At 50.9% G+C, this 13,982-nt stretch overlaps 1 protein-coding gene across 6 annotated transcripts in view; it reads left to right on the top strand.

The window, feature by feature from the left end:
• LOC146808458 (transient receptor potential cation channel subfamily M member 2-like) overlaps positions 1-13,982 on the top strand; it is a 729,321-nt gene that overhangs the window by 405,857 nt on the left and 309,482 nt on the right. For all 6 annotated transcript variants that reach the window (XM_085623568.1, XM_085623566.1, XM_085623567.1 and 3 more), the window contains exon 19: positions 11,275-11,393. In XM_085623568.1, coding sequence (XP_085479694.1) covers positions 11,275-11,393 — 119 coding nt within the window. The remainder of the gene's footprint in view (positions 1-11,274; positions 11,394-13,982) is intronic.

The raw sequence follows: 13,982 nt of genomic DNA on the forward strand, positions 1-13,982 counted from the left end.
CACAGGGCCTTAGGCGCCCTCTATTCCACTTACTGCCCTTTTTATGAAGCTCCGACGCCACTGGAGTCGTGTCGACGCCATGAGGCGGTTCCGGTTCGATGTCGGCGGCCTCGGCGCAATGTCAGTTCTTGACGACGCCGGTAGGCGGTTCCGGTTCGATGTCGGCGGCCTCGGCTCGATCTCGACCTCCGGTTCGATGACGTCGGGCAGTCTTGGCTCGATGTCGACTTCGGGCGGCTCCGGTCCGATGGCGACCTCAGGTTCGATGACGTCGGCCGGCCTTGGCTCGATGTCGACTTCCGGCGGCTCCGGAGTGCGATCCCCACTCCCGACCTCCGGTGCTCCTCTCCTCAGGTTCCGGCGACTCTGGAGTGCGACCTCCACTCCCGACCTCCGGCACGATTCTCTTCAGGTTCCGGCGACTCCGGAGTGCGATCTCCACTCCCGACCTCCGGCACGCTTCACCTCGGTCTCCGGCGACTCCGGAGGGCGGACTTCACTCCCCCATCGATGCCGCTCACTCGACCTCGGGTGACTTCCTCCTCGACCTCTGGTACTCTCTACGACCTCCGTCGGCACCCTCTCTCGACCTCTGGCGGCTCCGGGTACGACGTCTGCTTTCCAGTCAGCGCCGCTTCTCCACCTCGGGCTCCAGGTCTCAGGCTTCTCGACGTCGGACTCCAGGAAATTACCAGTAACCAGGTCAGGATCTTGCTGTTCTTTGCTTCTAAGGCCTGTTCCTGCTGTCCAGGTCCTTAAGATGGTTTTTCTTGCTTCTTCCCACACAGGGCTCCAGGCTGGGCTCAGTCAGTAGGGACTAGTATCAAGGGTGGGTTTATGGACCCCACTCCAGGCACAAGTTTCCACCCCTGCTGCTTCACTCCTTCCTCCTTCAGGTTTCTGCTGCTCTCTCTTCACCAGTCAGGTGCCAACTGCCAGCTCCAACTGCCAACTCTCTGTCTTAACTTCCCAACATTCTAAACCGCCTCCAACTGTCACAGGGCTCCAGAATGTTGCAGAAGGTTCTAGTAGGTTCCAGTGGGTTCTGATGATGTCACAGGTGGCCACCATTTTGTGCTCCAGGCCCTCAGACAGAAGTTCCAGGGGTAGATAAAATGGCTCCCTGAATCTGCATCAATACGAAAAAGTCTGGTGGTTCCCAAAAAGGAAAAATTCTAACAGGGTTTGAGGCAAAAGTGGGACAAAATAAATAATGATGAGGAGGGACCACCCAAAGGGCTGACAGGTCTAACACGCGTCCCCCCCAGCTGAAAGTGGGGAGAGCTACCCAACCCCTTGGGAGTTCTCATCACTAAGGCGGAAATACCTTGAGAGACCGTCTGCATTGGCGTGGACCACTCCAGGCCGATGTTCCACCTGAAAGTCCATTCCCTGTAGGGAGATAGACCACCTCAACAACTTGGGATTCTCCCCCTTCATCTGCATCAGCCAACGAAGGGGTCGGTGGTCGGTCTGAAGTAGGAAGTGCGAGCCAAACAGGTATGGCCGCAACTTCTTCAGAGCCCATACCACTGCAAAGGCTTCACGCTCTATTGCACTCCACTTCTGTTCCCTGGGGAGTAGTCTCCGGGATAGGAAGACCACGGGTTGATCCAAACCCTCTTCGTTGAGTTGCGATAACACTGCCCCAATGCCATGTTCTGATGCATCCGTCTGGACAATGAACTCCTTGAAAAAGTCTGGGGCCCTTAAGACCGGGGCCTCGCACATGGCTTTCTTCAATCTCACAAAGGCCTGCTGACAAGCCTCCGTCCAGACTACCCGTCGAGGTTGTTTCTTGGACGTGAGCTCCGTGAGGGGGGCTACAATGGTACCGTACCCCTTCATGAAGCGGCGGTAATATCCCGTGAGGCCCAGAAAAGCTCGGACCTCAGTCTGTGTCTTGGGGGGTTCCCAGGCCATGATGGCCTTGATCTTCGCCTGGAGGGGTTGCACCGCTCCCCTACCCACCAAGTGTCCAAGGTACACTACCGACCCCTGCCCGATCTGGCACTTGCTGGCCTTGATCATCAATCCAGCTTGTCTCAGGGCCTGGAGAACAGCTTGCAGGTGACGCAAGTGATCCTCCCAGCTGTTACTGAAGACGGCTATGTCATCCAGATAAGCAGCAGAGAAACTCTCCATTCCAGTGAGGATCTGGTTTACCAGGCGCTGAAACGTGGCAGGTGCGTTCTTGAGCCCAAAGGGCATCACACAGAACTGGTAGTGGCCATTGGGCGTGGAGAAGGCTGACCTTTCCCTTGCTCCATCAGTCAAAGAGATCTGCCAGTACCCAGAAGTAAGGTCAAAGGTACTTAGATATTGGGCAGCTCCCAGCCGGTCAATCAATTCATCCGCCCTAGGGATCGGATGAGCATCAGTTTTGGTTACTGAATTCAGTCCCCGGTAGTCCACACAGAACCTCAGTTCCGGTTGGCCACCCGGTGGTGCGGCTTTCGGTACTAACACCACCGGACTGGACCAGGGGCTGCTAGAAGGTTCAATCACTCCTAGCTCCAGCATCTTAGTGACTTCACTGTGAATGCTGGCCTTCACGTTGTCTGACATCCGGTAGATCTTGGACTTCACAGGTGGGCTGTCTCCTGTGTCCACGTCATGGACGCACAGGTGAGTCCTACCCGGGACAAGGGAGAACAACGAGGAGTACTGCCCCAGGACCTGGCGGCAGTCCTCCTGCTGTTCAGGAGTTAGAGATGGTGAGAGAATCACTCCCTCCACCGACCCATCCTTCTCTTGAGACGCAAACAAATCGGGGAGAGGCTCGCTTTCCACGTCCTCTCCTCCGTCAGTCACCATCATCAAGATGACTTCGGGCCTCTCGTGGTGGGGTTTGAGGCGGTTGGCATGCAGCACCCGTAGGGGCTGACGAGGGGTCTTCAGGTCCACCAAGTAGGTAGCCTTACCCTTCTTCTCCAACACCTCAAAGGGTCCTGACCAGCGATCCTGGAGGGCGCTAAGCTCTCCCGGTTCGATCACCCACACCTTCTGGCCAGGCTCCAACTCCACCGGGTGAGCGTTGTGGTCATACCACGCCTTCATTACTGCTTGGCTGGCTTCCAAGTTGTCAGAAGCTTGCTTCCACAACTTAGCCATTTGGCTCCGGAAGGCCAGCATGTAGCTCACCACATCCTGGGGAAGCTTTCTGGGAGTTCTTTCCCATCCGTCTCTCACCAGGTTGAGAGGTCCACGTACAGGGTGCCCATACAAAAGCTCGAAGGGGCTGAAGCCCACTCCCTTCTGTGGCACTTCCCCGTAGGAGAACAATAAACAAGGTTAGGAGGACGTCCCATTTCCTCCGCAGGCTTTCAGGCAGACTTCTGATCATGCCTTTCAAGGGTTTGTTAAACCTCTCCACCAGACCATTGGTCTGGGGGTGGTAAGGAGTTGTGAACCGGTAGGTCACTCCACACTCCTTCCACATGGCCCGCATGTACGCTGACATGAAGTTGGTCCCCCTGTCGGACACAACTTCCTTGGGAAAACCCACTCGGGTAAAAATTCCCATCAGGGCCCTAGCCACAACAGGTGCTGTTATGGTCCTCAGAGGTATTGCCTCTGGGTACCGTGTGGCATGATCCACCAGAACCAGGATAAACCTGTGACCAGCTGACGTTGGCGGATCTAACGGACCCACAATGTCGATGCCCACCCTTTCAAAGGGGGTGCTAACGACAGGAAGTGGTTCCAGGGGAGCTTTCAGCTTCACCCCTGTTTTCCCACTGGCTTGGCAAGACACACATGTCCGGCAGTAGGTATCGGACGACACTTTCATTTGAGGCCAATAAAAGTGTGGGACAAGACGGGCGAAGGTCTTGTCTTGCCCCAGGTGTCCTGCCAATGGGATCTCGTGAGCCAACTCCAGAAGGAAGGCTCGATAACGTTGAGGGACTACCAAGGCTCGTGACGATCCATGTAGGGGTGCCTTGGGTTCACTGTAGAGGAGGCCATCCTCCCAGTAAACACTATAGTTCCCTTCAACGTTCCCTGCTGCCTGGGCTGCGGCCTGTCACCTCAGCCCCTCAAGGGTAGGGCACTCCCTCTGGCCCTGGCAGAATTCCTCCCTGGACGGGCCTCCCTCCACTTGCCACTCGGCCGGGATGGGTAGGTCCTCCAGGTTGGTAACGTCCCCCACCGCAGACTCCTGGTCCACCACCTCCGGTGGCCTATCCGTCCTACGGGGTGCGGACGCCGAGGCAGGCTCCTCCTGTCCTCGGTTCTTCCCTTGACTGGCAGCTGGCTGGGCCTTTGTTCCAGGCTCCAGCCGAAACGAACTCCCTCTCCGGGTAGTCGCGGACCCTGTGCTCACACAGGCCCAGTCAGGTGTACCCAGCATCTCAGTATGAGTCCGGTATTCCACCTCCTTCCAAGCATTGTGCTCCAAGTCATTCCCCAGCAGACAATCGACTGGCACGGCAGGGCTTACGGAAACTCGAAGTGAACCTGCAACCCCCCCCCATTCAAAGGGAACCTCGGCCACTGGATAGTGGCCTGTTCTGCCGTCAGCCATTGCGGCTGGGTGGAGTACATCGGGAATTACCTGCTCTGGAGACACCAGTTGGCTACGTACCATAGTCATACTGGCTCCTGTGTCTCTCAGAGCCTCCCCTCTTTGGCCGTTGATGGTGACCCACTGCCCATACTTTACAGTATTTGCGGGCACCTGGATCTTAGGAACCATCTCCCGTTCTCCCAGGGACACTAAAGTGACACCCGCCCACTCCCTTCCCTTAATTAAGGGCATCTCCTCCCCGAGCACTGCACTAGCTACTCCGGGGGTCTTTCCTCCAATGGGAGGGGGTGGTCGTTTCGGGCACTTCGCATCTCCCTTGTAGTGTCCAACGCCACCTCACTCGTAGCAATGGACAACCCTTGGCTGCTGACTCTGGCCAGGATTAGGGTTTCTGGGTGGGTTAGCCCTAGGGGTGAATCCTATTCCCTTTCCTTGGAAATTATTTTGGGGGCCTTTGGAGAACTCCTTTTTCTTTTCCCCTCCCTCTTTCTTCTGGGGGGCGCCCTGTCCGGTTTTTGAGTATCCCCTCCAGTCCCCCTTGTGGACACCCGGGTACTAGCCCAAATGTCCGCCTCCTCAGCAAGCTTCCGGGGACTGGTCAGCTTGCTATCCACCAGGTGTTGACGCAGTTCAGGGAAACATTTCTCGAGCAGGTGTTCCTTCAGTACTAGATCAAACAACCCCTCGTAGTTCCTCACTTCACTGCCCTGAATCCAACCCTCTAGTGCCTTCTTTGCATAGTCCAGGAAGTCCACCCAATTCTGTGTGCCCAGTTTGTGACTACCCCTGAACTTCTGTCTGTACTTTTCGGGTGTTAGTCCAAACTTTCTTATGAGCGCCACTTTCATGGTGGGGTAGTAGGTCTGCTCATCCTCTTCGAGGACCAATAAAGCATCCCTGCCAGCTGGAGGCATGTACTTGTACAATCCCCCTCCCCAGTACTTCTCTGGAACCCCATGGGCCCTTAACGAGACCTCATAGGCCGCTAGCCACTTGGCGATATCGTCACCCGCCCCATAGCTAGCTACTATGTCCTTTGGCAGGTAGGGTTTGGGTTCCCTGGAGTACTCTCGTTCTTCGCTGCCACCATTAGGTACAGGGTGTGCCCCGATTCTTAGGATCTGTAGATCTATCTCTTTCAGCCTTATCTCATGAGCCATCCTCTGTTCCTCCTTCTCTTTCTCCAGCCTTGCTAAGTCCCATGTGAGCTGTCTTTTCTCCCTCCGGTCTGTTAACTCCACTTCAGACAAGCCACCGCTAGAGGCACTGCTGCCCTTCCTGGAAAGTGTCCTGGGCACCGCTGACAGGTTCCCCACCTCCGGTTGGTACAAACCAGCTCCCTCACTGTCGGGCTCTCTATCCCTGTCCTCCTCCTCAGCCTTGCTTTCTCGTCGTGCCTCCCCCCAAGCCCTTAAGCTGGTTTGGAGTGCACCCTTCTTTGCTCCTGGGGGACAATACACCCCCTCCCGCTGACAAAACTCCCTGAGTTGGGCCACAGTGTACGTTTCTAAATTCTCCAGTACAAACTCCATCTTGCCCACTCAGGTCAGAGGACAGTTATTTGCAGAAGCTATGCAGGGGGGTACCTTATATAATACCTCCTCCCACCACCAGAGTAAATTTGGAAAAACAAAACTCACAATTAGGAAGGCCGCTTTGAGAAAACTCCCGGTGTAGGCCTATGGACTACCCACAGTTATTGTCGAGTATACGTAGGCACAGCTCTATCCCACCGCTGAACACCAATTATGTTAGAAAAACACATTCCCACACCGGAAGGGTGGTGGTGTTCTCCTAGACACACTGTGGTAGCTTGGCTCGAGTGGTCAGGAATCAGGCACCGTGCTAAGCATACGTCATACCCATACAATAACCATGCGTGCATCCGTTCCAAAAACGACTCTACACCGTAAAAATTATGAAAATATCTCTCTTTATCTTCTTTTTCTCTTAGTTGCTGATTAAATAAATAATAACACAATCACAATATACAAGGCTTTTTAAATAGTGCAGGTCAAATAAATAATAACACTATACAGGTGCAATAAATAGGTTCAGGTCAAATAAATACTGTGAGGGAATAAATACTGCGAGACAATAAATATTGTGCGACAATAAATACTGTGGAACAATAAATACAGTGAAGCAATAAATAGGTTAAATACAATAAATACAGTGCTCTCAATAAATAATTAAAGCTAACAGTGACACTTAGAAAATCAGATCACATTTAGAATACTCAGGGCTGATTTGGCCCAGTCACGGCTTGTGGTTAGGTGGATGGTCTGAGGGTGTCCCACCTCGCTTGGATAAGGCTGAGGCTAAACTGAGGTAGACCAAGGGTAATCTAGGAATCTGGTTCTCCCAAACTACATAACCCCTCACACAGGTCACTGTAACAGTCTCAGTCCACCCCTGGCACTCCCAGGCTGGTCCTAACACCTCTTTACCCCCTAGGATGGTCACTTAGGGCTCCACAGGGCCTTAGGCGCCCTCTATTCCACTTACTGCCCTTTTTATGAAGCTCCGACGCCACTGGAGTTGTGTCGACGCCGTGAGGCGGTTCCGGTTCGATGTCGGCGGCCTCGGCGCAATGTCAGTTCTTGACGACGCCGGTAGGCGGTTCCGGTTCGATGTCGGCGGCCTCGGCTCGATCTCGACCTCCGGTTCGATGACGTCGGGCAGTCTTGGCTCGATGTCGACTTCGGGCGGCTCCGGTCCGATGGCGACCTCAGGTTCGATGACGTCGGCCGGCCTTGGCTCGATGTCGACTTCCGGCGGCTCCGGAGTGCGATCCCCACTCCCGACCTCCGGTGCTCCTCTCCTCAGGTTCCGGCGACTCCGGAGTGCGACCTCCACTCCCGACCTCCGGCACGATTCTCTTCAGGTTCCGGCGACTCCGGAGTGCGATCTCCATTCCCGACCTCCGGCACGCTTCACCTCGGTCTCCGGCGACTCCGGAGGGCGGACTTCACTCCCCCGTCGACGCCGCTCACTCGACCTCGGGTGACTTCCTCCTCGACCTCTGGTACTCTCTACGACCTCCGTCGGCGCCCTCTCTCGACCTCTGGCGGCTCCGGGTACGACGTCTGCTTTCCAGTCAGCGCCGCTTCTCCACCTCGGGCTCCAGGTCTCAGGCTTCTCGACGTTGGACTCCAGGAAATTACCAGTAACCAGGTCAGGATCTTGCTGTTCTTTGCTTCTAAGGCCTGTTCCTGCTGTCCAGGTCCTTAAGATGGTTTTTCTTGCTTCTTCCCACACAGGGCTCCAGGCTGGGCTCAGTCAGTAGGGACTAGTATCACGGGTGGGTTTATGGACCCCACTCCAGGCACAAGTTTCCACCCCTGCTGCTTCACTCCTTCCTCCTTCAGGTTACTGCTGCTCTCTCTTCACCAGTCAGGTGCCAACTGCCAGCTCCAACTGCCAACTCTCTGTCTTAACTTCCCAACATTCTAAACCGCCTCCAACTGTCACAGGGCTCCAGAATGTTGCAGAAGGTTCTAGTAGGTTCCAGTGGGTTCTGATGATGTCACAGGTGGCCACCATTTTGTGCTCCAGGCCCTCAGACAGAAGTTCCAGGGGTAGATAAAATGGCTCCCTGAATCTGCATCAATACTAAAAAGTCTGGTGGTTCCCAAAAAGGAAAAATTCTAACAGGGTTTGAGGCAAAAGTGGGACAAAATAAATAATGATGAGGAGGGACCACCCAAAGGGCTGACAGGTCTAACACGAGGTATTTTTCTTTTTGCTGTGCTATATCCTGCCTGACTTAAGATCACATATGGAGGGAAACAGCACGTATTCCAAACCCCACAGCAAACTATCGCAAGAAGCACAACAGAAGGAGCGCCTAGAGCAAAGAGCAGAATGACAAGTTACCCTGCTTGCTCACCTCACCCTAAGTGATTCGGACTGACATACATACTGCATTAATCCCACAAGGACACCCCTCTGACTCCTTGCCCCTAGCCATCCTCTGTTGTCGGTCCCTCATCATCTGGATGCAGATGAGACCTGCCCAGCGAATTCCGGCTGGGAAATACTCACCTTGCATTTGTATTTGAATACCATTGGCTATTTCACTTGACACACCAGAGCTCTGGCTCCCCCTATAGATTTGACCACTCGCATGCCCTGATGAAACTTTGCCTGATCGACTACTAGCCATTAAGGAGGACAATGGCAGCTCAACCCAGAACTACTGATGGACGAGGTTTTCTCTGAGAAGGTGTGTGAGGGTATCTGTCAATAATTAAAGCATAACCTTGGCACAGTGACTCACTGGGGCACTGTCTGGGACGTATTTAGGGCAGCACTAAGAGGGCCTTGCATTACAAAGCAGTATGGAGTACATAAATCACTCAAATAACACCTTGACAGATTAGAATGCAAGGTCAAAATCCAGGAGGACAAACTGGGGAGCCCCGAGACCATATGAGCAGAGGTACATATCCCGCATTTACTTTCAGAGTATACCAAGGGTGGCAGAGGAAGAACATACATTTAGGAGAAAATAAGCCAAAGCACGCTCGTATAGTGAAGGTAAATGACCAGGGAAATCACTTGCGCAAAACAAGTGCTCTTACCCTTCTGCTACCAGTCCTGGCCAGACCAGACTAGTCTAAATTCATCCATGGCTGCTCTACTTCCCACAACCTATGCGCATTATTTGCAATAAATTAACAACCTGGACGCCACTACTGCCGCTGCAACTGTCTTTCTAGATCCCACTAAAGCATTTGATTCCTTAGAATGGGGATACATTTTCACAATATTTGCTTGAATGGGAATGCATAGCTTTGACTTCCTACATCTGGCGTGGTCTTGCCCGGAAGTTGTATGCATATTGGTCGGATGTGATTGCTACACTGAAGCAAATACTTGCCTGTGACATCCCAATAGTTGGACTGAGAAACCCCACACAACCCATAAACAACATCTAGCACTAGCACTACTGCTGACCAAGCAACTGGTTCCCTGCTATTGGGTAAGGATCTGGTGCCTAAAACTTAAACAATGGCTACAAGCAATAACATACTGCAGTGAACAACTTGAACTGTATGCAGAACATATACTCCCCGCAGCAAGACCCAGAACTATCTGGGACCAATTCAGATCCTACCGCATGCAGTCCCAGATGGAAGATGAGGAAATGCATGAGGCACCGGACTCACTGCCCACTCACTGGGAGACCTTTGGAGGGATGGTGCATGTGTTTGGTTGGCATCAGTAGGCTGAGGGGAGATGCCGATGATGGGTGAACACATGGGAACGTTTTATCACAGGCATCCCTGCTGCGAATGGGGGCCATAATCATTTGCTAGGTGGACTGTGATGTGCCAACTGGGAGCATGGCCCAACAGGGGGCACTAAAATGTGAAAGTATTCCCAGGTGTACCCCAGTCAGCGCCATCTCCCCTCAGCCCTTTGATGCCCACTGATCACACCCTCCGAGCCACTCATGGTGCCTGCCAGATTCTTGGGGCAAATTTCATCCCTTTTTTTAGATCAAGTAAAGTCCCTTTAAATAGGGTCCCGCAAAGGTGGCGGTACTTGAACCAAGGTCTATGTTAGAATTCAATTTGGCTTTCAGAAAAGTAATTTTGACAGAGTAGTTTGAGTCCACGCTGGTCCGGCCTGGAGCACCAATTGAACAGAGAATTCAGGCTTGTACACCTTGGATGCCTCCTATCGGTTCACCAGAAATCCCAATTGCTTTCTTTTTAAATACTCATTTTGAGGTGGGGTGAAAGGGGTAGCAAAACTCCTTAATGGTGGGTTACAAACCTATCCTTGTTTCCCATTTCAGGAAGGGATATAATAAATGTAGGAGAAGCTGCAGAACTGAGGTAGGATTATGGCTTTGTTTGATTTGTGTGACATAGGTCTTCGCCAGAGTTATTAAAATGATTAGACTAACATGGGTTCACTTATTATGCAATTAGTATCATGTGTGCATTGTCATTTACATTTTTATATAATTATATGTTCCTTTACATTCTCTGAGTTTGCTATCTGATCTTAGCTTAATCTGAGATTGTTCAGTGTTCTAAGGTGTCCTCCTCAAAAACACCAAAAGAGTCAGTGGGTGTTATCCAAAGTGTGGCAGATTCCTTTAGGTTCTGAGCCATCTGCTGTGGGATCTGCAGAGTATAATATTGATAGATCCTAGAGCATCTGCAGTGGAACTAGCGATGCTGAGCTGGGTCAATGTCCCACTAGGCCAGACATTGGTATTTACAGACAAGGCGATTCGCCTATGAATTGGAAAAGTGGCAGCACCTCTTTTTTCGTCATAGGCTTGGTTCATGAAGGATTTGTGATGGTTAGCATTGTTTTCATAAAGTGTATGAGCAGCAATTTATTTGTTTTGTAGCAGCTCTGCATATCGCGGACTAGTGCCAGGATACCCCCGCAGGTGATAGTGCACTTAACAGATACACATAGCATACCACAGCGCTGTCAGAGCGCTCCACACAGCAAAGGAAGGTCCAGTTTTATAAAGTAACATAGGGCCTGATTTAGACCTTGACAGACGGGTTACTCCGTCACAACGGTGACGGATCTCTCATCTGCCGAAACATAAATCCCATAGGATATAATGGTAGTTATATTTCGGTCGGCGGGATATCCACCACCGTTGTGACTGAGTAATCCATCCACCAAGATCTGAATCAGGCCCATAATGATTTAAATGCCACTGTCATAACAGCTTTAAAAAACCTTCTTTTTGTTTTTGGTAGCTCTTCTACGACAATGAAGGCATGACTTTTGTGGCGAAAGGCAGAATGTACATCAGCGAGTTCTGGAACATTGTGGATGTTGTGGCGATTATTCTCTTTGCTGCTGGCCTAACATGCAGGTTGGTATCACTCTGGGTACATTGACCTTGATTGTGCGTTCATTTTATTTAGGGATACGTTTTATAGCATGAGCCGAACTCTCTGCAGGGTAACAATGTTTTTCAGAGAAACGTTGCTGGGGCAGTGAGTACCAAACAGCCAGTGTGTTTGACAATTCATTTCAGGGGCAACAGGATTACAGCTTACAAGCTACCTTTCCCTTTGTCAGCCATTGGTAAACTGATGACACACTGCACACAGCTTCTCCAGCGGTGCATCTCACAAGCCTGGTCTACATGTGGTGTGCATGAGTGCATATGGTATTTGCATAGGACGATCATAGCCAAACAGCCGCAGCGTTCTGTACAGCGTCTGTGGTCATTGGCATAGCTAGGCCTGGGTGCATCAGGAGTGGGATGCAAGAAGGCTTTGGTTAATGGTACTGGTTAATGCTTGCCCTATTAGTCTTTGTGCAGTGTCCTATAGTTTAACATCAGGGCAATGGAGGTATTTTATGATCTATATGTCAAGCATGGTACTCCTACCCTTATTCACATTATAATTGTTTAGCAGGTTCACTGTGTCTTTCTGTTAGAAATTTGGTCTGTAGTTGGCAGAGACATGTACCCTGTCCAAGTAGGGACCGCAATCCTAGTCAGTTGCACACCATAAATTCACCTGTGCTCACCCTTTGGTAGCTTGGCACGGAGCAAGCAGGCTTCACTCAAGAGGCAATGTGTAAAGTATGTGTTCAAAATTTTCTACAGTAACACAGCGAAAACATCACACAAAAATAATCCACACCTGGTTAGAAAAATAGAGCTTAATTTAATGAGCAAAACAAGATGAAAATGACAAACATCCAATACATAGAACTGGAGTTCTGTATATTTAAAGAATATTTTGAAATCTAGTGCTTAGAAGCATAAAACACTAAAGGAGCGATCTAGTCACACTGTACCGTGTCAAATCTGAAAAGTTAGGCTGACCGCAATGGAGCGCAGGTCGGAAACAGGAACCACGCTGGGCCCGCTGCAAACAGTATCTCCACAGAGGAAGCGTAGACGGCAAGGAACACGATTCGAGGAGCTGTTTGAGGCAGTGTCAATCCTTAGTATTGTAGGGGATGCGTCGGTTCCAAGTAATGCAGTTTGAAGACAATTGTCTGGCAGATGTTGCCTCATTGTCAAGCCGCGCGTTTGGCAATTTGATGTCCTCGAACCTGCAGTGCATCATCTTCGAAGGGAATGTGTTGATTATGACCGGCGTAACGTCAACAATGCATGGATGTTGATGCTGCCGCACAGGAAAACCCACTTCCAAGGTCCCAGGACTGGATTGCCACCACTTGGCAGGGTAGGACTCACAGACTGCAGAGTCCAGGTGCTGGTTGGAGAGTTGCAGGCAGTCTTTAATGTCCCTGAGACTGTAGAACAGGAGGCAAGCATGCGAGCCCTTGGGATCACTCTGGGTGCAAGTGGTGTAGGTCCAGTCCTTCTCACTCAGGCAGAGATTACAGCAGGCATATCAGAACAGCAGAAAAGCAGTTTTTGCAAAGCAACAGTCCAGCAGAGCGGCAGTCCTTCAGCCTCACAGCAGTCCATCTTCCTGGCAGAGTATGCATGTGTCCAGAAGTGTACTCATTTGGGGCCGTATTATCAAGGAACGGCGATAACATTATCGCCGCTTTAGTGCAGGAAACTGCCGCTAAAGCGGCGATAATGGGCCTGATAATATGCCCTTGTGAATTCCCATAGAAGCCCAGGTTCTGGTGTGAACCTGGGCTTCTATGGGAATTCACAGATATCTGTACTGGGGGTGAATAGTTGACGTTGTTTCAGCATTCCATCCATCAATTGTTCTTTTTGTTTTTGCAGCTTCCTAAAAGAGGAATTTTAAAGTTGTAACAACAAATACAACTTGACCATTAAATAGCATTTATTATTACAAGTCCATAGGTACAAAACAGGACAGTTCCCCTCCTCTCAATCTGGAATGACATTAAGAAATCTCCAATGTTAAACTATGAGAGGGGTAGGTCTCACAGTAGTGAAAAACAAACCTGGGAGTTTTTCACTACCAGGACATGCAAAACTAAAAGGTATATGTCCTGTGTATTACTTACACATGAGCTTGCCCTATAGGATACTTAGGGCCTACCTTAGGGGTGACTTATGTGAAATAAAAGGAGAGTTTAATGCTTGGCATGGTGTTTTATATGCCAAGTCAACGTGGCACTCAGACTGCACATACAGACTCTGCAGTGGCAAGCCTTAGAGATGTTCAAAGGGCTACTTCAGTGTGTGGCGCAATAAATGCTGCAGGGCCACTAGTAGCATTTAAGGCACAGGCACATATAGTGTACTTTACTAAGGACTTCTAAGTACAATAACTATGTAAAATTGTGGAAGCACCAATGTTAAAGTGTTTAGTGGAAGTGAGCACCTGCACTTTAGCACTGGTTAGCAGTGGTAAGGTGTCCAGAGTCCCAATAACAGCAAAAACAGATCAGCAAAAAGTGAGGCATAACAGGCTCAAGGTTTTGGGGAAGACCACCCTAAGGTTGAAAGAAACCTTCAAACCTAGACGCCCAGTGGCATAGCTAGCCC

Source organism: Triturus cristatus, chromosome 8, assembly GCF_964204655.1.
Source record: "Triturus cristatus chromosome 8, aTriCri1.1, whole genome shotgun sequence".
In the NCBI taxonomy this organism is placed as follows: domain Eukaryota; kingdom Metazoa; phylum Chordata; class Amphibia; order Caudata; family Salamandridae; genus Triturus; species Triturus cristatus.